Here is a 24453-nt window from a genome sequence, read left to right as displayed (position 1 = left end):
CTGTTCAATGACTGCCCTCACCCCGGGGCGGGTAGGACGCGTGCACGATTCAGCCTGTGTCAGAGAAGGGGATAGTTGTCCCTTGCCTGGATCCGCTCTCGGTTCTCACCTCCCACAGGACTAACATTAATTTGGTCACAGACTGCTCGGGACACGGTCTGAAAATTGACCAGAAAACCCCAAATCTTTGTTTCCAGGCAGTTCTGTGCCCTGGTTCACCAGAAGCATCAGTGCTGGCACAAGGGCAAGCATCAGGAACGCGTGGCCAGCATCTGGAGAGCACGGCGGGCGCCCGCAGCGGGGCACGAGGGTCTTTCACCACCAGCACGTCTGTGGGTTACGCAGTTTTCCCACTGCAGCAGAGGAAGCAGAAGGGAGCTCTGGATAAGATCAGGTTGGATAAGATCAGATGTTCTGAGGAGGCAAAAGGAGCTGAGATTATCTAGCCTCCCAAAAGGCTTACTGAAAAGGTAGCATAGGACAAAAGCAGTGCAGCTTATAAGCAGTCATCTGTAAGGTGAACAGAGTATATTCAGGTGTTTTGTGAAGCCAGGGTGGAGGAGCGTTCCTGTAAGACAACATTATTGTGTAAATAATTAAGCAGTGGTGGTGTTTTGCCTTTAGGCAACAGTATTACCATAAAGTAGTCATCAGTAATACAAACAGATATGAGGAGATAACCCATTTGGGGTCAGAGGATTTAAAGCCACACAGGAGAGGGACAGTTCTCGTGAGCTTTGTGGAGAGCTGAAAACCTTCTATGACAGGCTTTAAGTCCCCTGAACCAGCAACTTCACCAAGCAGGAGACAAGCAAAGTTTTAATCTTTCAGGCATGGGAGCCTCTTGGCGTAGTAATAGAGAGATCTGTGTTACCCCTACACAGTGTTACCCCATTTGACTGCCTCCTTCCCCTGGTCCTGCGGCAGGGCTGGATGACTTCAAAGGCTGTAGAGAAGCAACGTTTGGTACTGGTGAAGTTCTGTATCTGCAAGACTTGCTGTAACGGGTGAAAATGAAACAATTATCCTGTAATTGTGCTTTGTAACTGAGATTCTTTTTTTTTTTCAAAGAAAGTGATAACAAGTAAATTCTGGCATAATCTTCATCCTCTGTGAGACTTTTGCTTCTGTACCATGCAGCACTTGTCTCTGGCACTACGGTCCAGCGTTCCCGGCAGCCCTCCCTCTCCACGCTGCCTTCCCCCCTGCAATTCTCCTGCACGTGTTTAGATCCCTTCTGCTGAGCTCTATAAAGCAGAAGGAGAGCGCAGCTCCTTTGATGATCTTGATCTAAATAACAAGTTGTCATCTGAATTAAAAGAGAGAGACTGCAGTGGATGAAAGAGAAGCAATATGCTTATTTTCTGGTCTAGCAGTGCTGTTATTCTACCTGTGTCCCAAGCCCATACACAAATAATTGGGAATTTGCTGTCTTAATGGCTGTTGGGGTTTTTTTATTGTACCTCTGTGGCTGCGTGGGTGAATGTGAAAAGGGTTTTGCACATGTATATATGTATTTTTGGTAGACACTGCACAGCTAAAGCCTCTTTTAATTTTCTCACTAATTTATTTTTAATTTTGTAACCCCCAGGGGTAAAACCTTATTATATGATGTAAAATCATCTCTTCTACCAAGCAGCTTATTTGTTGATTTTTAATTTGAGCCAGCAGAGGCAAAGCTGTAGCATTTTTCCAAACACTGAGAGTTCCTCTAGATATATCTGTCAAGCGTGCGTCCCACTGCAAAATTAGTAAAAAACATAAAACCTAAACCTATCCTTCTGGAAAGGGCAAAGAAAGGGGGCTTGTATTTCTCTGTGTTAACAGTATGTTAGACTTCTGAATCTCAAAACATTCTTAACATGCAATTTGATTTTAAATCTACATTGCATTTGGATTAGACTGAATATGAAAGCTTACATTTTCAAAAGCTCAAACGCTGACAGAAATTAGGGGTTTGTTTTCTGAAAGGGCATCTCCATCAAAAGATGGCAGTGTCTGAAGATGGCATTGCTGTGTGCACTCACATATGCATGTTCACCGACATCAATATGTGCTTTGGCTCACTGGAGATGTTGCCTTTTAGCTAACCTGAACACTTCATGGTTTAATATTTGTTTATATGACTGGCTGGAAGCCTTAGTCACGGTCCTATTGAGATAATAACAAACACACACGACCTGACATAATCTCTCTTCCCTTTACATTCAGTGGGAGAGATGTTTATTTTCAAAACACTGATTATCTCATCCTAAACAATTCACCTGGAATACGTTAGGTGAAAAAAGCCTTAAAAATGCCTTACCAGCTAGTTCAGGTGTAGGCATCTACATTCAGTCCTTCTGGCCTACAAAGCTTACAACTCAAAAGACCTGCATAATTAGTTTGTTTTGAGTTGTCATCAAGGAAAATAAAAAAAACCAGATTGTCTCTTTTTGTTTTGTTCCTAACTAAGTGTGATATTTTTCCCCCCACTTTGTTTTTATGCAAAGGTGATGTTTATTTCTGTTCAGGATGTAGACTTTTGAATGAAGCTCTTGATTCCCTCTGCTTCTCATTTTAGTCTCCCCCAGTTAAGGTAAGGCTTCCCACTTACCTCCCCAACTCCCATTTCCCTTCTCCTTGTCTGAATTCCCTGAGGATGCCATCTGTGATTGCTGGCCAGAGGTCCTGTCCTGCTGGCAGCCCACGCCTTCTCCAGGCTGCCTTCCACTGTTGCTTTCTACTGGGGCACTCTTGCAAAAATGTGACATTTGAATATGGTGGCTTTATTTCAGGCCCATGTCAAAACCAGGATTCCCCCTGCCTCTTCCTTGATTGTCCGTAGCATTGGACCGACACTCACTGCAGATGATCATCTTCTTTCTCCTGCCCTTCTCCCCAGAAAGTCTCCCACTTTAGAAGGGTTTCATTCCTTGCTGAGTTGTGATGACAATGCCAAAGAAATAACAGTCCCCAGATTAACAATGTTAAACATGCATTGCTTTTTGCTCAGATATACCCTCAAATGGGGTCTGTCAGTTCTGCTAATGCTTGTAGATCTGCACAACTGATATGTTAATGACAAACGATAACAATAATGTGGGCAGAGGGACCCTGGTCAGAAGCCAGACCTTTCTTACACACTAAGTAACAGGAGATGCAGCAAGTGAGGGGAAGCGAAGACTAAGTACATTCCACAGAGAAAGTTGCAGCTCCCGCACAAGATTTTTTTCTGGGAACAAATTCTCTATTTTATACATCTCTCTGCTTTCCACTGGGCAAGACGAAGACACTTGCTGTGAAGCTAAACCAGTGTTCATCAGAGCTGTACAGTGCCTGCATAAATTCATTTCAGCGTTGCTTTTTGCTTTGCCCAACCTTCTCAGCTGAAACTGGTCTTTTGCACTTTGGAGTTTCTCAGAGCTGTATATCAAAGATAAAATACCACTTGCCAAATATTTTTCTTATTTCTGTCATTAACAAAGAAAGGATTGAGAAAGCAAAAGAGAGAAGCGTGTATGTCAGTTAAAATTGTAGAAGATTTAATCTCCATCTCTGGAAACTCTGACTTTACCCATTAGTCAGAAGTCATGGCCATACATTCGTTTTTAAAGCTATCTTATTTGGCCACATCTGAGCAGTACAGTGACCTGTGCTTGGAAATTGAAGCTGAAGAAAGCAAGCACTGGCAAACCAAAGACACCAAAAGATCCTTGAGGTGTGTCCTTGCTCAGGCAACCTAATGCCAGTGCAGTTCTTGAGCCTGCTGCTTCCTCCTGCTTTGTAGGTACCACCAAGGTCCTCCTGTAACAAAACCAGATCCAGGTGGGATTTTTGCTATTGGAACAGAGACTGCAGTTTGATGTCTTTGATTTTAAACTTTCTCTTTACAGTTGAAACGAAAAATCACTCTGAAATGTTAACCATGCCATTCCATTGCATTGATGTTTTCCAGTTGGTGTTTTAAAGGTATTGTCTGGGCAGCATAAAAATTAGAGATATATTTTCGGTACCTGGAAAGGACTTATCTGCATGTTTTACACTGATTTTAGTAGGAATTAGGACATCTAATCTCAAATGCTTTTTTGAAAATACCTTCCTAAATGTATTAAAAAATAAGATCTAAAATATTCCTCTTTCTGCATGCTCAAATCATCATAACAAATACATAAATGTAGTCATAATTCATGCCTGAAAGGTGGGATTTTCTTTTTCATGAGTTCTCCTGCGAGTCGATGGTAACAGGAAAGTGTGGCATGGTTTAATGTACTGACTCCTTATTTAGGGTCTTAAGTAATTAGCCTACTCACCACCTTGTTTCTGCTATTTCTCTGCTGCTTACCGAAAGAAGGAGAAAGAGAAAAAGAGAAGGGAGGGAAAGAAGGAAAGCTTTTTAGCATTTACAGTTTTGCACTCAGTGTCATTATCACCATAATAAATAATTAGGTTGTTGCCTAATAATATCCCACTGGAAGTGTGTATATGTAAGCATCTGTTAATGAACAAACGTCAGATGATTCAGATATTTCAGATATTTTGTTCAGGTAAATACTCATTCAAGTCTCTCAGTGGGGCCAAGATATAACATCTAAGATTTCTGAATCAACTTCTGAAGTAATTGTCAATTTTTCTGTAATTGTATCTTATAAGATCTGAGATACTCCTGTGCTATAGAGAGCCTGCCATTTCTGATGGCACAGCAGCCCATGTATCACTGGGTCTGTTTGAACCAGAGAGCGAACACACCCGTGATGAAGGAAAAAGGTGAGGGAGAATTGGGAAGCCTGGGCAAGTTTGGGTAGCAATTGACAATAATGTTCCTTTTCTTCTGTATTTTCCACCACTCGTTTTGATGATCACAGGCAGTTAGAAAGGCTGCAGCAACACGAACAAATCTCAGAACAGTGGGTTTGTTTTTTTAACTTGCAAGACAGTTCGAATTCCATTTATGGTACCTTGGCAGTACAGGTCAACCCTACTTGGATCCCAGTTTAGGCTACAAACTCTTGAAGACGTGCAGTCGTACTGCGTTCAGTCACAGTCGGTATGTCCGGCCCCTTTCACAGTAGCATCCCATCATGTCTGGAGCTTACTATAATGCAAATAAGTAACAGGTTTGCCCACCCTCACTAATGAGCTGGTTTCTTTGGAGCAGGGAACAATAATAATCCCTAGCCTAGCGTGAGGAATGCTTTGACCTTTTGAAGGTTGTGGGTTTGATCTGCAGGCCATATTGTACTGTCAGTCTTCACGTGGTGGAAATTAAGTACTGGGTGATTGGCAGGGCTTCTGTAGAAGGCAGCAAACCTGCCTCCTTCAGATATTGATCCTGGGAGCAGTGCAACCTGTCACGTAAAATCTGTTTGTCTCAGTGCAGCCTTTCTGTAAACAAGTCTGATATTTTGAACCTCTAGGATTGTAATAAGCGTCCTTGGAACAGGATCTGATTTCTGCCCAAAGGTGATGCTGTTACTCTCCTGCTCTAATATTCCACCATATTTGCAAATACTGGAAATCTCCTACTATGGCAAAACCCTCTTGCATCATGTGTGATACAACATTTATCAGTATGCAAGGAAAGTATACATGTATGTAATAAACTGCTCTGTTCTTTAGCATTTTATATGTGTATATATAAAAGTAAAACCAAGAACATTTACAGTCTGCCCAAGCTGCACTTGTTTTTCCTGTCGTTGTTTACATCTTAAGCAAAGTGACAATCTGACCTTCACATATTACTTCACCAAGCTGGCTGTTTTAATATCTGCGAGACAAGTAGGGTGTGTTAGTTTTCACCTCCTTGCAGTACCTTTTTATATATGGTGCTTTTCAACTGCATATTGTAAATACGAGGGATCTTCTAGATAATTTCTCTTGACGGGCAGGTATTTTGTGCATGTAAACCTAACTCTGTTACATAATTCTTCTTGTTTATTACCACAGGAGAAGAAAACTTGCTGGCAATTTTGAAAAGGAGATGGTGGAAGTACATGATCCTGGGGATAATAGATATAGAAGCCAATTACCTGGTAGTCAAAGCTTATCAATACACCACTCTTACTAGTGTACAGGTAAGGACTCAAAGGATCTTCCCTTTTGTGGTAAGATAATAGGTCTAATGGGGTCAATGGTGCAGTGTCCATTGGCATCAGTGCACTAATAGCTCGTCGCTGCCTCTGTCTTCTGTGTACTTTTTAATGCTGTCTCATAAGACATGTTTTTTCATATTGGACTATTTTTATTACTCAGTATTTTCCAAACTGTACAAAACCATACTGGCTTTCATTTCATTTTCCTGTGCTAAACCATTCATAATCACATGGCATTATCTACTTAATTTGGTCCTTTAAGGAAATATTTTCAGATGGGCTGAAATGGTTTTCTCACTTTACATTGTACTTGGAAAAAATACAGGCACTTCTTTTAGGATTCCAAAATTAGATCTGAGTACAGAAGTGTGGTGGGTTGACCCTGGCTGGAGGCCAGGTGCCCACCAAAGCCACTCTATCACTCCCCTCCTCAGCTGGACAGGGGAGAGAAAATGTAACAAAGGGCTCATGGGTCGAGATAAGGACAGGGAGAGATCACTCACCAATTACTGTCATGGGCAAAACAGACTCGACTTGGGGAAAAATTGGTCTAATTTATTACCAATGAAATCAGAGTAGGATAATGAGAACTAAAAACTAAATCTTAAAACACCTTCCCAGCACCCTTCCCTTCTTCCCAGGCACAGCTTCTCTCCTGAATTCTCTCCCTCCTCCCCCCAGCAGCGCAAGGGGATGGGGAATGGGGATGGGGGTCAGTTCATCACACGTTGTCTCTGCCGCTCCTTCCTCCTCAGGGGGAGGACCCCTCACTCTTCCCCTGCTCTGGCAAGTGGTCCCTCCCATGGGAGACAGTCCTTCATGAACTTCTCCAACATGAGTCCTTCCCACGGGCTGCAGTTCTTCATGAACTGCTCCAGCGTGGGTCCTTCCTGTGGGCTGCAGTCCTTCAGGAACAGACTGCTCCAGTGTGGGTCCCCCACGGGGCCACAGGTCCTGCCAGGAGCCTGCTCCAGTGTGGGCTTCCCACGGGGTCACAGCCTCCTTCGGGCATCCCCCTGCTCCGGCGTGGGGTCCTCCCCGGGCTGCAGGTGGAGATCTGCTCCACTGTGGACCTCCCTGGGCTGCAGGGGGACAGCCTGCCTCACCAGGGTCTTCCCCATGGGCCGCAGGGGAATCTCTGCTCCGGCGCCTGGAGCATCTCCTCCCCCTCCTTCTGCACTGACCTGGGGGTCTGCAGGGCTGTTTCTCTTACATGTTCTCACTCCTCTCCTGGCTGCAATTGCGCAGGTTTTTTTTCTTTCTTAAATCTGTTCCCCAGAGGTGCTACCACCGTCACTGCTGGGTTCAGCCTTGGCCAGCCATGGGTCCGACTTGGAGCCGGCTGGCGGTGGCTCTGTCCGACATGGGGGAAGCTTCCAGCAGCTACTCAGAGAAGCCACCCCTGTACGCCCCCTCGCTACCAAAACCTTGCCACACAAACCCAGTACAGGATTTTTAGGATTCCATAACTAGATCTGAGTGCAAAAGTTGTCATTAAGTAAAATGAATGTAGTTATAACGAAGTCTTACTTTAACGCAAGCAGTTAGATGTGTTATGTTATGTAACAGCTTAACTGCAGCTATCAGAAAGTGTACTCTCCCTTAAAAAATTATACATGCAGTGAACAAAAGCTAGGGTAGCAATTTCTCCAAAGATCCAACCTGTATAATTTAAATACAAAACACAAAAGAATCAATCTTCTTCCCATTTCAGTGGAGAAGTGAATATTAGAAACCTTTTTAAGAGACTGGAAATTGTCTGTCTTGGGAAATCATTGCATACTTCATTGCTACTTGTTCGAAAACAAACCTACTCCCTTTTTACACTGTCTCTAAATAACTGGGCAACACTAGGTAGCGTTCAGTGTATTTTACACCTTTCTTGCCTGAAGTTTACATTAGAGCCAGTAAAATAGAGGAGCACCAGTTAATGTTCTGCAGAATCGAAGCTAATTAGGAATATATCTCTTCCATAGTTGAAAAGTGATATTGGAAAATACTGAGCTTGTTTAGCTGAGTAAGAAGCAAAACCAGAAGAAAACTGAATTCAAGGAATCTGAATGTGAGGTTGATGCTAAATATTCACAAATGACTCTGCCATCAGAATCTTGGTTTGAGAATTCTTTGAAACGTGCCCAGACAATGTAATATTGCTTTTAACACTTTTCCAAATCAGATTACTCAGTATAGAGCAAAGCATAAATCCACATAAACCTCACACTGTCTGATTTTATAGCTACTAAAAGCCTCAAAGAGAAAAGCAAAAGCTAAATTGCTTCTTTTGCATGTGCACTCATAGCAAGTAGGAATAACGGACTGAGCAAGATGATCCAGGTCATTAAATCCTGTCTCCCACAGCCACCAACAAGCACGTATCAGAGGTTCATCTGGCAGGACCCACAAAACACCGATTCCAGAAGATGCAAACCCTCCCGCTCTTCTGCAATGAGCACGGCCTTTAGTGTGAGAGATGAAAAACTACAGTGTGAGGAGGGAGCAGGCAAGAGAGTTCAAGGGCATTGCCTGTGTGTCGGCAGGGAATTAGCTGAAATGAGCCACGGTCTCTTTTTAGACTGAGAGAGAGAGGAAGGGTGGAACAGGAGAAGTGTCATAGGGCAGAGACAGTGTCATGTCCATTTTAGACCTCTTCCACAAAAAGATTACAACGGAGTTCAGGTCTCTTTCTCACATAGCTTGAAAGAAGGAAGAGAGAGAAGCTCAGATGCCGTCAAGCTTTTTTCCAGGAGTAAAAGGAAAGAAGTGTCTCCTTTTCCCATAGTTGTCCTGGATTGCTCGGATACACATGGTGTGACTGGGAATACCTGTTGCATTTTAAATTCACTTCGTGCCTTAATTTGAATGAGCTTCTAAGTGTAGACAAGGCCAAAGATACAGAGAATGGGATGAGTATGAGGTAATGCATTAAGATGTTGAATCAAATGACACATTTTTTGAAATGTAGCCAAACAACACGCTATTTCATTTAAAGATGAAACAGAAGAAGCCTGAAACAGCATTGGTCAAAGTGCATAATGGGATGAAATGAAGACTGAAGAAATGGAAAGTAAAAGATGAAAAAAACCCAAGCTTTTCCTAGAATCTGATTTCTGAAGAAGCAAGCAGGACCACTCTCTCAAGAGCATCTTCTGAAAGGCCTGATCCAGCAAGAGCGCTACCTCTGAGGCCATAAATGTTCACTGACACGTAGCAAGAAGTATTCGGATCCTTTTAGAACTGAGACCTGAGACCATTGCTATCTACCACAAATCAGCACGGCTTTGACTGAAGGCTGTGGGAGCTATGCTGATATATACATTGATTGAGAATCAAGCCACTCAAGTCAATTCCAGGGGATTTTATTCTCAACAGGTTTTACACCAAGGCTTTTTTGTGTGGGAGAATATAAGAGGTTTTGAAATTGTCGCTTCAGTAAATGAGAAATCTTGCAGTATTTTTATAGTGGTGGTACATGGACCATTTTAGTAGGAAATCAGTTTTACAACTTACACTTTTTTTCCACATGATATCTTTGCTCTGTCATGCAAAACTAACATGCGAGTGTACTGGACTTGTGGTGCTTTTAGGCAAAAAACATTAAGCTGCTCCCAACAAAAAGCCAAAGTTTAGCTGTAAAAATATACCTTTATTGCAATTGATTTGCAGTTCTGCTTTCACCAAAAAATTCCAAGCACTCAACAGCTTTGTTTGCTGAGTAGCTTTAAACTCTTAGGACTCTCAAAGTTTCTAGTTTAAACTCCATCTTTTTTTGTAATTGACATTATCTCATCATGGTTCCTGGAAAAGACCGAAAATCGTGCCTACTTTTCCCACTGTTTCACACCCGAGTCTTTCCTATACTTGCCTTTAAAACTCCCATTTGGTTTTGGTCTGGGAAAATAGAATTTTCTAATAAACCTTCTTATACGTCTTTCACCAGATGCCTTCAGAACCACAGTGAACGAGGCCACAAAGGCAAAAATCAGAAATGAATATGGTACCTAACCTTTACTTTTGGGTGTGCTTCTGATTATTTCAAATCCTCATGTACTCTATAGTTACTGTCTGAGAACGTGGCACTCAGCTCCATCATAACATAAAAACAAAGTACTGTGAAGCCTAGAAACGCATAATTTTCCCTGTTAAAAAAAAAAAAAAACAAAAAAAAAACCAACCAAAACAAACACCCAAAACCTAAAAGTAGAAGACCTCCCTTATAAACTAGGTGACATAAAAAAATTTGATTGAAAACCAATACACGGTTCGTGTTTCAGACATCAAGGTGTAGGTCAATTGCTAAGGATAAAATGCAAAGTACCCTTTAGGTACCTGCAGTGCAATCCTGGGACAACTAGATTTAATAGAACAATCCAAGAAACCCACACCTAATTGTGTACATACCTAAAATGTCATAGACATCTAACATCCCCTGGTCTGTGGGTACTAACCTGCTGCTCAGAGCACAATCTTGGGACATGAGAACATGTGTTTGAACCTCTCAGGTTGCTCCTTCTTTGGTAGCTTTAAGTTCTGGTTCTTTGCATGCCCAGAGTGCTTCTGTATTGATGGAGACAGATGCCTGAATACCTGCCTCCATTTTAAGATTCAAAAGCTAAGTATGCCTACATCAAAGTACCCTGAGGAACTCAATTTGTTTGATGTGATCTGAGCATGCCTCAAGTGCTTACAGAAAGCCTGGAGTGTTTTCCAAATTGCAGGGGTAAAGCTACCTTTTACATAAAGTCATAGCTGTTAAAACAGTAGCCCACAGAAAGGGCTTGAGTTAACTCCATCTTAGCTGGGGAAATGGAAACTCAAGCTTCCCACAGCCATGAAAATGCTCAGGCTAGGAGTAAGTGAACACTGTTCTCTAGAGGGTACCTTTAAAAACTGAGTATACACCAGGTAAAAGGCACAGTAGTTTGTTGGTGGATCAATTTGATATCCAAAACCACATATTTCAAGAAGTGCCAGAGATCAGTCACTCTTAATGCTCTCAAATGCATGTGTCCTGATTCCCAGATGGCCAAAAACTTGCAAAATGATCTTTAGTTTCTCTTTGATGCATTAGTCTAACTTGCACTAGATTTTGCAGCCTTCTTGCACGTCAGCTGTAGCAAATGCAGAAAGTGTATTAAATGTTCCCATGTACACTAGCACCTGATCCCATGGACTTTTTTTTTTAAAACTATACCCTTAACTTTCAGGACTGCCTGTGGTAATGCTTTCCATATTTATCCTAATGTTTTTTAAAACAACCCTGGCGTAGGCCTGTGGTAAGTTTAATAACTATTCAGGAAGGGTGTTTTAACTACTGTTAGAGACACCTTTTACACAGCAGACAAAATTAGTTCCCCCAGAGGGAATTAAAAGATTCTGAAGTTCTTGCAGTTATTTACATCTAGATATTTAATTTGTTTGAAACTATGTTTTGACTTCAACTTCCCTGTACTGCATTTACAGTGTACTGCACACGTACATCCTACCAAGCCCATAATGTCTTCCACTAAGCCTGTTATGATACTAATATTTGTAACCTTTGCTGCCAGGTAAGTGCTTTCTCATCATATCAAGCTGCGTTAAGAGGCAGGCTGCCCTCTCCCTTCTTCCCCGTCATCCCCACATTAATTGGCTCTCCTTTCTGCAATATGGTGTTCTGTTCACCTGCACATTACACTGTTGCCTGGCACTCTCTAGAGGTCGTTATCCTTTTTCTGTGTTATGACATCACATAGAAATCTGGACTATTTCTGCAATGCCTTGCAAAGTGGTACTGTAGAATATACATACGATGTCACAAGAAATAAGGCACTGTCAAAGAGAGAGCTATGTTTCCAATTAGCGATTTCTCTGGTAATTTATTCCTTGGGCAATCAAGCCTTTGATTGGCATGATGAAAACAAAGGTAGTAAAAGCTGGGATTTATAGACACCAGGAGACAGACAATAAAACTACGATGCTGATGTTCTCAGCTACTCTTAGATCACTGTGAGGCTCAGCAGTACATCATACTCCCAATTACCTCTGGCAGTTTTCATACCTGAACAACTGCCACCAGAAAAGGAAAGGAGTCAGCAGTAAGTGCTTATTATAGGAATGCTGGATGGCAATAGACTTTGCTTTGTTCTTGGTCCCTATGGACTCAGTGTATGTTGAGGCAGAAGGTTTGGGATAATTTTGAAGCAAATCTAGGACATGAGGAGCAGGGGATGTGCAATATTGAAGTTGTTGATCCACCTTGTCCAGTGCCCACTAACACGAAATATCTCAAAACCAGAGATAAATACCACTCCTTCCCTTCCTCCCCCCATCCTGTGCATGTAAGATTGACCATACTTTCCTGTTTTGCTTCAGGGCAGTGAGGGAATACTGCAATGTTAATAAGGTTTGCAGATCAGCATTGTGCAGAAGTGTTGCATACCATACATTTATATTGTGAGAGTCTGTGGGGTGTATCTTGCATCTGATTTATCATTGCACTTCAAGTTGTTGTTCTCTTTTAACTGTTACCTGTGGCTCACAAACCAGCCCCTACAGCATCCTTAGTCTCTGTACATGCTTTTGGAGTCAACTGAGCTCTCAGCATCCAGAGCTCCTGCCTCTAATGGCAAAATTCACCTTGTGCCAAACTTTTTACTAACATAAATATGCAAAATCTCATTGAAGTCAGTGGACCTGTGCCCATTAGAATAGCAGAGATTTTGGCGTTCTGTGCCCATTTTGCATATTCTTGCAGGTGAAATGAAAAAGCAGAAGTTTTTCTGCAGGAGACATCCATGATTTTTCCTAGGCCAAAATCTAATCCCCTGCATAGCTTACAGCTGGTGACATGGAGAAGCTTCTAATAAGTAACCTTGAGAAAATGGTCTTCAAAGCCCATATCCAGTCATCTTACTTAAAGAGAAGCAAAACAGAAAATAGTTTTTTTCTGCAGAAACACGTGACTGCTGGCAGAGCTGTCTGCTGTCTTAGAATGATCTTTTTCTGACAGTGGTATGTAAAATCAGAGGAGGAAAGCAGTTGCAGGAAAGGCCAGTTCAGCGGTCAGTTTGTTGGTAACTCTTCCTGGTATTTGAGCAGATCTTGCATAAGCACTGCTGGAGTGCATTTAATGAGAGGGGAGGATGAAGAGCTGTGTCCTAAGTTTGTTTTTTTTTTAAAAAGAGTCAAGATGTAGTTACTCATGTTGGTAGTAAAGAGTGTCCATGTGTAGAGAGTTAAAAGCAGAGGAACTGTGGGTTGGATGTGACCACCACCTTCCATTTAACATAACTTCAAGAAGTCGCTGAATTCCTTCTATGTACACAGAAAGCTGGAGCTGTGATAATCCTCATCTCAGGTGTTGGTGTGTGCAAGTCAGATGTAGGTGAAGGTCTTTCACTAGTGAAAGTTTTGAGGGAGTTTCTGCATCTGCAGGGAAAAAGAGAAAATCCCAAGAACAGATTAAAGGAACCGATAGGAACAGTTATAAAAGCATCGGTCATGTGGCCCCAAGAAAAAAATTAGAGCTCTTGTGTGCAAAATACTGATTTAAAGAGGCTTCAGACTGGCAGCAGTCAGTCTTCTGGCTTTTATTTCTTCTGTGTCATGGAAATTAAACATTTTTACATTTTTTAAACAAATGACAACACTAACTGATTCTTTCACCCGTCTCCCTACCTGAAGTACCCTACATTTTGGCTGGGTGAAAAAATTAATAGTTTTTAAATTAATTCCGTGATTATATAAAAACCAAGCAAGAAAGTGATTAAGTTATGATGAGATAGCAAATAGAAACACGAAAGGTAACAAAAATGCTCCTTTTTTATTTTAATTGCTTGAAATAACCCTGTCAGAAATGCTACTAGCATCCACACCTTCCCTGCAGAAGGTTTCAGTCACAAGATACCATAATTGCCACGCAGTTCCCTTGGCAGCCGGCAGCCAGCTCTGGGAGGGTTCACAACTCGGCTGCTTTCGTACAGCTGAATCAAGCGTGTATGGTATTGTGAAAACTGGAATAGAAAGAGCCCTCGAATGGGCAGCAAACCCTTTCTTCCTTTGAAAAAAACAAAGCAAGTGTCAGAAGGTGTGCCTCTTACTGGATATAGCACTTGCTGTTGTATTAAACTTAGCAGGTCGCATGCTGAAATTCAGTAGCCATCACAGGTACTTGACCATACAAGGTTGGACGGATACGATGCTGATTTTACTGATCCCTCTGCTCTGGAGAGTAAGGCTGAGTAGAGAGTGCAGCTGATTCTCTGCATAATTTGCTGGAGGGCAGTGCTAATGAGAAACCCCTAATGTGAAAAAAAGGGCTTATAACGGGGGGAAAAAAAAAAATCCAATGAATGTTTAAAAAGGGAGATTCAGCTCAGCTGCTCCCATAGGGAGTTTGCTGACCAGCTTTTTTCTTTTTGATATCGCTGCAGATCAGCAGGTCACTCTCTATATTACAGACCTTTCTTCTAAAGCTTGCCAGCTCTCCTTTCCAATGACTAACAGTACATTCCTGCTATAGATGTGCAAACACATGCTGAATTTGTGAGATCAGAGACTGGGTATTTACTGTTAGCAAGAGAGTATTTGTCTATGATTCACAAGTACAACAGAGTCAATGTAATTTAACAAACAAGTAATCAGAGGAAACACTTTTCAACATTGTGTATCATCAACAGACTTAGATGCAGTGTGATATCTTTTAGGGTCAAATAATAATCTTCAACCTCTACAACAACACAGCATTTTTATGATAGAAAGGCATTTCTGTAGGATGGTATATCAATAGTTTATATATTTTTTTATCCTGTCTTCTAAAGCAGCCCAATTCAGGGCTGTGATGAAGAAAACCACGGATAAATGTGGCAAAGAACCTGGTTGCACCACACACTCCTATCAGTTGTATTATCTTCCCATGGCAAAATAGGAAATATGTTTTCTTTTAGTTTAGCGACATCTGATAATTTCTGTGATTAACAGGAACATTGATTAGAATCAGGTCGCTCATTAATTTAACATAATGACAGGGTATAGGCAGTACCTTTTGAATAAGCAATTAAAAAGAAGGAAAACACTGAAGATGATTCTTGGGGAAATACTGGTAAACAACTGACCTTTATGTATTATAAATGAAATTCAAGCTAAGCAAAATTTATCTTTGTTATTGTAAAAGCTTTATGTCAGAAAAATTACAATTAGGTATAATGACTAGCTAATGAAATAACTAATAACAAACAAAAGAAAGAGAAACCAAGGAAAAAAATTAACAAGAAAGCCCTATTGCAGATCAGGTAATCCACAATCTCACATGTTTTGTCTGTAGAATATATATGCATATTTCTTCCACTAGACAGGTTTATCTGAGGAAAAAAGAAAAGCAGAGTGAATTTATTCCCAGAGAAATGAAATGTAAAGCAGTACCTGAAAAATAGTTAAGCAATATATACTGCGTTATCTTACTGCTTATATTGTAGTAATCCAATTTATTTCTGTCTACCCCATTGTTTAATTATAGGTATAAAAAAGCACAATTCAAGAACTGTATAATGTCAATGAACATTACCTACATTTAATGTTTATATCTATTGATGCTGCAGTACTCCAAATAGTGATTTGTGGATTAGACCTTGGACTACCAGCCCCAAAGGGGCATTTTCCAGCTGCTGTCAGTGTTGTTTGTTTGTGACAGGTTCTGTTCATGCATCCTTTCATGTTAGTGCTTAAAAGACACATCTTCACATACTTGAAAGCATAGGTATGTTTAAATATTTATGGAATAAAAGGAATTTTTAAAATCTTCCCCTAAAAGACTGTTAGTGGGAATTTGTATGTTGAAGTCCACATGCTGTGGGTACGAACAGTTTTTAAAACTGGCTATTGAAGTCACATAATATATCTCATATTCACAAGAAAATGTTCTTTTTGTATGCTTAGCCCAGAGTAAGTAAAGCAGCCCTCATCAGAGCTCCTGTCCCACAATGAACAGGCAGTGTCATGTCCTGTGTGTAAAGGTGGGCAAGAGGTTCCAGATGTTAGAGGTTAAAACTATCCTCTGGGTCACTCTGTGTCTCTTGAGAGACAGTAGTTAGTGGCTTAAAGGTGACATCTTCATATTCTTAAATCTAATCTTAAATCCTGTTTGCATGAGTGACCGAAGCTACTGATTTTATGAAATCGAATAGTTGGTCCAGTAACGGCTGAGGTTCACTTACTCACCTTTGCACAGAAAAAAAACGGAAAGATGCTTGCAGACACTTACCATCTTACTTAATAAGTGGTTTCTTAAAACACCTCTGTGCTTAACTGTTGTATAAGGCTTTCTGCTCTGTCTTGGGCACAGTTGTCTCCGAGGTGGTATGTGTCTGCGTATGTATGGGGAAGAGGGTGCTCAAATCTTAGGTGCTCACCTGAAGAAGGCGGTGGCAGACTGTGCAGTACCACTGGCTGGTCCTATTTTACTCACGTCCAGCTCTAAGTGTAAGGGTGCCTCCTCTTCTCCAGTGCAAAGTTAGTTGACTTGATATAACCTACTGGTTACTGGTGACTCCAGGAGGACAGCATGGAAGGAAAGCCATGTGCACTGAGCCAGGTAAAGGTGGCTCTTACTGGTGACAGATTTTGGTTGCTTTCTCCAAGATGATACAGGTGCCTGCCCATGTGAGCTTCTCCTCCACCTTGTTTTGACGTCAACTACCAGTTAAGTTAGACTCATAGAGCAGCCCATCTTGGAAGGGACCTCCAAAGATCATCTGGTCCAACCTTTTGTGGGAAAGGGAGCCTAGATGAGATTATTTAGCACCCTGTCCAACTGCATCTCAAAAACCTCTGGTGATGGGCACTCTACCACGTCCCTGGGGAGGTTGTTCCACTGACTGATTGTTCCCAGTGTAAAAAATGTCTTTCTTATATTGAGATGAAACCTCTCCCAGTGCAACTTGTACCCGTTGCCCCTTGTCTTCTCTATGAGGCTTCTGGGGAAGAAAGAGTCTCCATCTTCTTTGTAGCCACACTTTAAGTAGTGGAAAACTGTGATGAGGTTGGAAAACTGTGAGTTAAAGTCATTTCTTTGAGTGTTTCTTACCCAGGATTTTTGTTTCCTGGTGACATAGTGGTAGTTTCTAGAATAAATTTTATTTTGAAAATCTCAAGGTCCTCTCACGAACATTTGGTGTGTTTCTTTTTTTATCACAGGTTCTCTGTGTTTATTGCTGGGTGTCTCTGAAAAAAACAGTTAAAGATTGTGTTTCATAACACTTTTTTGAGAAAGCTCTCACCCAGGGTCTATTGGCAAGAAGACTAAGTTTCTTGCACTGCAGGCATGGTGGGTTTTGGTTGTTAATTTTTCCTTCAGAGGCATATAGGACTGTATTTTCAAGGAGTTAACAGTCCCCACAGGGGGCAGATTTTTCATAAGTATTCTGCATGCAGAAACCCCTTGATTTATATGGCCAGATTTAATACATGTGGTCAACTTATGCGTTATGATCATTCCTGCTAATTGGACCTGAAATGACTGAATTAAAGCATATGTCTAGACTGCAGGAAAACCGCCCTCAGTCTTTGTCCATTAATCACCAGAGGTGAGGACCAGATGGAGTGGTGTGACTCTATTTTGGCCCAGGTTTCCTTCCCATGGATTTGAAATATGCATCTGAATCCAAGAGCAAGGCAGTGCTTTTGGGTGTTGCCATAGAGCAACAGCTCTCCTGAATTCGTGGAACAGTCATGAACAGAATAGTCTTATCCTCTGTCTGATGGGTCACATAACCACTTGAATACACTTTCTGTCTTGTAGGATGTGCTGTTACTAACTAAACCCTGCTCCCCTCTGCTGGAATCTATCCTAGTATTTTAGGACAAAGTGTTAGCAGGTTGATGTGTTGATTTTTCCTCTCTTTCTTGACAGCTCCTAGACTGTTTTGTCATCCCAGTGGTGATACTGCTCTCCTGGTTCTTCTTACTGGTACGATACAAGGCAGTACATTTCATTGGGATTGTGGTCTGCATTCTGGGCATGGGCTGCATGGCAGGAGCAGATGTCCTCGTTGGGAGACAGCAAGGAGCAGGTGAGTAAGGACAGATGGGTTGTATGACCAAGTTCTGTGCAGAGAAACTGCTGACCAGAACATGTCAGATTGGGGAAAAAAAAAAACAAAAAGGAAAATCGCCAAGAATCCCTATGCCTTCATGGATCCAAAGCACCACACCATTCAAAGTTGCTTATTCATCAGAAGGGACAGAGAGCAAAAATGGGGCGTCGCTTAGAAGTCAACACTGCTGCAAATGGGCAGCATGGGCCCTGTCTCTGCAACACAGGTTACCCTCTGTGTAGGCTGGGGGGACAAGCGAAATACTTGCAGTTTCATTCTGTTTTGGCTTAGTTGTTTGACTGCAAACCTCAGCTGCTTCCTTTCCAAATTGGCTACATCTTTGAGTCATAAGCACCTCTCACGTCCACTGTGTACTCTTACTTCTCAACTTTGCTCCTTTTTTGTACAGAGGCGGGGTCGCTGGGTAGATGCTAAAAGACACTGAACCTACATATTAACTGTAGCAATTGAGTTTTGCACACAGTCTCAGAGTAAAGGTTTGGGATTTGCCTGCATCATTGTTGAAAAGAACCTTCTTGTGTGTAAAATGTTCTTTTTGATGTGTGGCATCATATGAATAATGTGTGTGTAGCTATTAATGCAGACCAGACAGAGTTAGATGTCATCGATCAACTTCCTCTGTCACATTGATTTCTCTAGTGTCAACCCAAATGATGTGGGAAGGCTGGAAATTCTTTTCAAAGATTGTCAATTAGGCACAGTTTTCATTCTTAATTAAAAGCACTGAATTGTGAGCTGAGCATAATACACTGGGATTTAAAATTCTTGACTCGGCTTTCTGAATACAAATGCAAGTGCTGCAAGAACTGCATTTGCCAGGATGCTACTATATAAAACAAGGGAGTTTGTGACAGTACTCACCATATCTCCCTGCCCCCTTTTATCCCTGTCCTTTATCCTAAAAGGAGACTTTTAGTTCATAGGACTCCTCCAGAAATAGCCCTGCCCCAGCTAAAAAGGAAAGAATATACTCTGTACTATGAAATCAGCCAGCCAAAACTGCATTGGGAATGACTGATTTCAGAGGGATTGGGATTTGAACCTTGGGTTCCAGAGGAAATATCCCGTGTCCCAGTAATCTAGAGAGTAAGATGCTAACGCGGGTGAGTTGTAGATCAGCAGGACCATGTGGGGCAATGGACCTCAGCGGTCAAGGAACAGATTGAAGAACACTGACTTTTTGCCGTGCAAATGCAATAATTAGATATTGTTTGCCGTATTCATTACTAAAGCAAGGGTATAGCTGTTAGGTAAATCTGTCCAGAAAAATCTGTTAACATGCATTATTGCCTTTTAATTCGGACCTACGCATGAAAAACTGTGTCCATGCTTATTGCTACACAGAAAGACTGCACCTTTTTATTTTTAAGTGGCAAAATTATGTTATTAATGATGTTGTCTTTAACAGAGTAAAATAGATGAGCTGGTTTAATTTATCTGAAGGGGTAGAACTATACATTAAAAATCCACAAATAAAAAGAAGTATTGGCAGCAAAAGAAAAAAATCTTGAAACTCTTCATTAAGGGGTTCCACACCATTTATAGGATTTTTCCTAGGACTGGGCAAACAAAAGAAAGGAGTACACCAAAAACAATGATGCTGTACTAGTCCTCTGTAAACTCCTCTGTTTATCCTCTATTTTAGGGGACAAGATCTGTTGACACCTGTGTGCCCCTGTTGACCGTACTATTTACTGTATTAGAAGTGCCATAAGGCTTTGCTAGGCACCTACTGCCTACAGCAGTCTAGCCTGCCAACTCTTGCAGTACGGGAACATGAATTTAAAATGCATCACTGTGAGATTAACAGGTATTTTCCAAGCTATCTGCAGGAATTAGATATAATGCGCAGGCATGCTCTCAACTTTCAATAAATATATGGTAGTATACCTCTTTTTAGTGTATCCTGACTGATGTTTTGCACATTACTCAATGGGGAAAGCAATTATTATCAAGTACTTTGTGCTCTATCACCTTACATGCCAAGTATACCTTAAAATAACACTTTACGGAACTAATAACCCTGAGGTACCTTGGTACTTGTGCTCCTGTAATACCCAGAGGTCTAAGACACAGAGGTCTAAGTGCTTCACCCAGATTTTTCAAAGCGCTTCACAGCTTTAGCTTACCAGTCTCTGAAAACCACTCACTTCAGTCCTGTTAATAAGAATATGAGTGTACGTTTAATCTAAGATGGGACACATTGAGACTGCCTTTTAGATATTACAATCATCAGTAATTACAACCAAAAGCAAAGAAAGAGAAACACCTCTTAATGCGGGGGGGTTAAGGTGAAAATGTGGCAAAGTGGCCTAGTAAGAGTGTGAAAAGCAATCGTGTCAGACATAGTTCATATTTAAATGATTTATGATACGCTATAGTACTATAACTAGTCCCCAAAAGATCAACTCCCCTCTGGACTGTATGACTTCTGCTTCCAGAGAACATTAAATATGCTAAGAATGATTAATGCAAAGTGTGTTTTACCAAGCTAAGCGTTGTGTTTCTTCAGAAGAATGACCTACACCATTAAATTTGTCAAGGACAACTGTATTAACCTAAAAGTCTTTGGAATGCCTCTAGTCAGTTGATACATACTTCCTTAGCAATGAAACCAGTAGATGCATGTGGATTTTACATCCATGAAAATATGTCTATTAGGATATGTCAATCTTGGGGGAAAGTTCCAAAGTCAGCCTCTTGAGGAAGCAAAGAAAAGGCATTTGACAACCAGGATGCTAGGCATTATTAGGAAAGAAACCAAAAATATAGTATAAAACATTTTAATGCCAGTATATAAAGTTTTGATGCACTAACCTTTTGAGTACCATGTATTCCTCTAGCCACTGCATCTCAAAAAGAAATGACCAGAAAATAAGCCTATAGAAGCAATGGAGAAAGGTGAGAAAGGTGTTCGAAGGCATAAAATGGCTTCAGGATGAAGAGACTGTAGGCAGACTGGGACTTTTCATCTTTCAGAAAAGGCAAGAAAGAGACAGAATACGATAAAGGTACATGAAGTCTTCAGTGGTATGGAGAGGGTCAATACAGAGTGATTCTTAAATATTTCTCACAATCAGAAAATTATGGGATGCCCAATATAATTTTGAGGTATCAGGCTTAAAAGCTAAAACCATTAATTACTTTTTAATAGTAGGCCAAAAATAGACGGACTACACAAATTAACGAAGAATCCCTCAAGATCTGTTAAGTTTGATGGTCTAATGCAACTTCCATCTCAGAAAATCCCTGATCTACTGAGAACTGGCTGATAAAAATCCCGCTGTGCTTCCCTATTTCTTTATGCTCTCCTCAGCCACCCTCTGCTGCCCAGTGCCAGAAGAGGGTCCTGGGCTGGGCAGACCGTGCTCTGACCAGATCTTGGTTTCCTCTTCTGGGAAAGCCGTGAAGGTTGAGGCTCACACTCCGAGCATCAGCGTGCTGTGGGGAGAGCCGTCGCGGTGTGGTGCTCGGGGCCATCCCATCTCTATGAAAACGCTCAGCCTCTGAGCCGTCTTTGTTTCACAGATGCAAAAGGATGATATTTTTGTCTCGGCGGTTCAGCACAGCCAAGCTCTAAGGTCAAAAGTTTTTTCAGCAGTGCTTCCCCGAAGTGTCAGTGAGTAGCTGTAATAAATACCAAATGAGTGAGCTCAGTGAGAGATGACTGGAGCCACTGTGGAACATCAAATGCATCAGGGGTATGAAGAGGTTTTGTAAAGTGCTGATGCTTATTTTAAATTAAGGGCATCTTCCGTGGCTGATTGCGAAAGAAGGCTAAAAGGAAAATAAGTACCAAATGTTAAAAAGATAAATGGTCAAATATAAACATGCCGTCAGTCAAGGTACATGCATAACAGAAATTCAGTGAGAGACTGGATGAGTACGTGAAAGAGAAATCTAGTAATGTTTGCTAAACACACAGAAGCCACATCTCCTCTGAACAGAAAAATGTTGGAGATTAAGAGAGCATTACTGTGAGTATTGTAAACTTCACCCCATTCCTATTTGTGCCTAAACAACTTATACTTTTCTAGTGCTTATAGCCAGTGTTGGAGACAGAATGCTGGATAAATGAACCCTTGGTCTCTCCTCTCATGACCTTTCTCATTTTCATAAATTTCATCTCCCTGGAAATTTCAGCGCTGTAGTTCGGAATGAAAACTGAAGGCTTAAGAGAACTCCATAAAGAAAAATGTAGAAAAGATAATTTTGAACCATTCAGAATGTTTGGCTTCCATTTTTATTTACTGCAGTGTGTAATTTACAAATCAATAATAATAAAACTTAAAAAGGCAGGAACTCAAAAAAATAAATCAAGAGGTATTTTAAAAGAAAACTAGATTTCTTTAAAAAAAAAATAGTCTCGTACTTCAGCATTTCTACTGAACCTTTTCAAAGGAAATTCCATTATAGCCAGCCCTTCGGAATATGGTTCTGCAGCAATGTCTGACAGCTTTGTGAAGCTGTAGCTCTTGTAGAAATCATTTAACAAGCCATATGTGCAGAGGGAATCGCATGCGTCAGTTTGCAATGCCAGGGCCTCAGTTTTCAAGCCAGAACTTGATCTCCCTGCGGCCCTCCCTGACCCGCCAATAATAAAAGCCTCCAAGACTTAAAAAGGTTTCAAACAGTCTTTGATAATACAATGTTTTAGTGATTATATATACCTGGAGGTACTGAAAATACATCTTGGTGTTCATTGCATGCATTAGGTACTACTATGTTAATTGAACCTCTTAAAAAATCTGTCATTATCATCGCCCTGTCTACACCCCATCCTTCCTCCTCTCTTTCTTGTCAAACAACTTCATGTGAGAATGGGGTCAGTATTGGTGTTGTAATGATTTCTTCACTCATTTCACAGGTACACGGAATTTTTCAGTTGTTTCCACATCTAAATAATGGACATATTTTAGTCCAGTAAGAATTCAAGATGAGATGCAAACTGCTCTATATAGCTGAGTCACATTCTTTCTGTAAAAAAAGTAATGATAATAAAATAAAAAGGATTAGTCACTGAAGAATGCCACTTGGTTTCTATATGTTTTTACAAATTCTTCAGATTCTTTCAGATTCTCTTATCTACAGCAAGGATAATACTCTCCCTTTGCCTCTGCTAGATTTTGCTGGGGTATTGAATGGAAACTGTTAAAATGACAGAACATTTGCATTCAGCTTATTAACCCAGATGTGGGCTACTTAGTGACTGAGGATTGAAATCTATAGGGAAGAACTTGCAACGGTTCTAAACAAAAGATGGTTGTTTTGAGACATTCTGATTTTTCCCCTGTTTATTCCTAGGTGAAAATAAACTGATAGGGGATCTCTTAGTACTGGGCGGAGCAACGTTATACGGCATCTCGAACGTTTGTGAGGAGTATATTGTCCGAAATCTGAGTCGAGTGGAATTCCTGGGCATGATCGGACTCTTTGGCTCCTTCTTCAGTGGAATTCAGCTGTAAGTGAGCAGGTTTGAGCCCCAAGGTCGTTCAAATAAGTGCAGCTGTGGCCTCCGTTGAGGTACCCTCACCCTCTCTTCGAAGGTAGCCTTTTCCTGTGGAGAGTAGATACCCTCTAATTCTGGAATTTACATTGGTTTTCATATTTCAGATCAGTGGATTTGAATAACACAAATTTATACCGAAGTACTCTAATTCAAGGGCTGGTGCCCTTGAGTATTTGCGTGGGGAGGCAGGAGCAGAAGACACATCCTACCATCTTGTTGCTGGAAGACAAGTGGATACTTCACATGTTGGTCTGATCTGTGGATAACAAAATCTAGACCTCTCTCTGGTTGTGTTTCAAACTTTTAAAAAGTCACTTAGATTTCTAAACAGGTAGAAAACACATCCAGTCAGAAGGTATTTTACTGATTGGCTCATTCTGTGTAACTACATTATGATATGGCGGAAATAATGAAAAAGCCTTTGAGAAACTGGCCTTTTCGCTTCAAAATGTTTAGTACTCATGTGATTGTCACATGGATTTCACTTTATTTTCATTACTGAGTCCTGTCTATATCCACATGTACCTAATAAGCATCTCACCTGCAAGCCTAAGAGGTGGAAGGTAGCTTCCAGTGTTGTAATACTGTGACTGATGAAAGTATAGTAAAAGTCACCATGCAGGATTGCCACATTTTATGCAGATCTGTCACTGGTGCTTGTCACACAGAATAACTTTTGATTATTAGTCAAAACCATGTTGCTTCCCTGCACATCTGAGCTACTTAGCTTCTAAGAACAGAGACTGGTCAAAACAATAACCTATCAATTCCCACTTAATTAGTT

At 41.0% G+C, this 24453-nt stretch overlaps 1 protein-coding gene across 1 annotated transcript in view; it reads left to right on the top strand.

The window, feature by feature from the left end:
- The window catches only part of SLC35F1 (solute carrier family 35, member F1), a gene marked incomplete at its 5' end in the record, with an annotated part of 106414 nt that overhangs the window by 48338 nt on the left and 33623 nt on the right, over positions 1 to 24453 (top strand). Inside the window, 3 exons of the mRNA XM_010585863.1 lie at positions 5926 to 6053; positions 17956 to 18115; positions 23465 to 23621. Coding sequence (XP_010584165.1) covers positions 5926 to 6053; positions 17956 to 18115; positions 23465 to 23621 — 445 coding nt within the window. The remainder of the gene's footprint in view (positions 1 to 5925; positions 6054 to 17955; positions 18116 to 23464; positions 23622 to 24453) is intronic.

The sequence above is a fragment of the Haliaeetus leucocephalus genome, unplaced genomic scaffold, assembly GCF_000737465.1.
Source record: "Haliaeetus leucocephalus isolate CR32 unplaced genomic scaffold, Haliaeetus_leucocephalus-4.0 Scaffold130, whole genome shotgun sequence".
Taxonomy (NCBI): domain Eukaryota; kingdom Metazoa; phylum Chordata; class Aves; order Accipitriformes; family Accipitridae; genus Haliaeetus; species Haliaeetus leucocephalus.
Note: the sequence above shows the minus strand (reverse complement) of the source record. Positions and strands in the feature narration are given on the sequence as shown.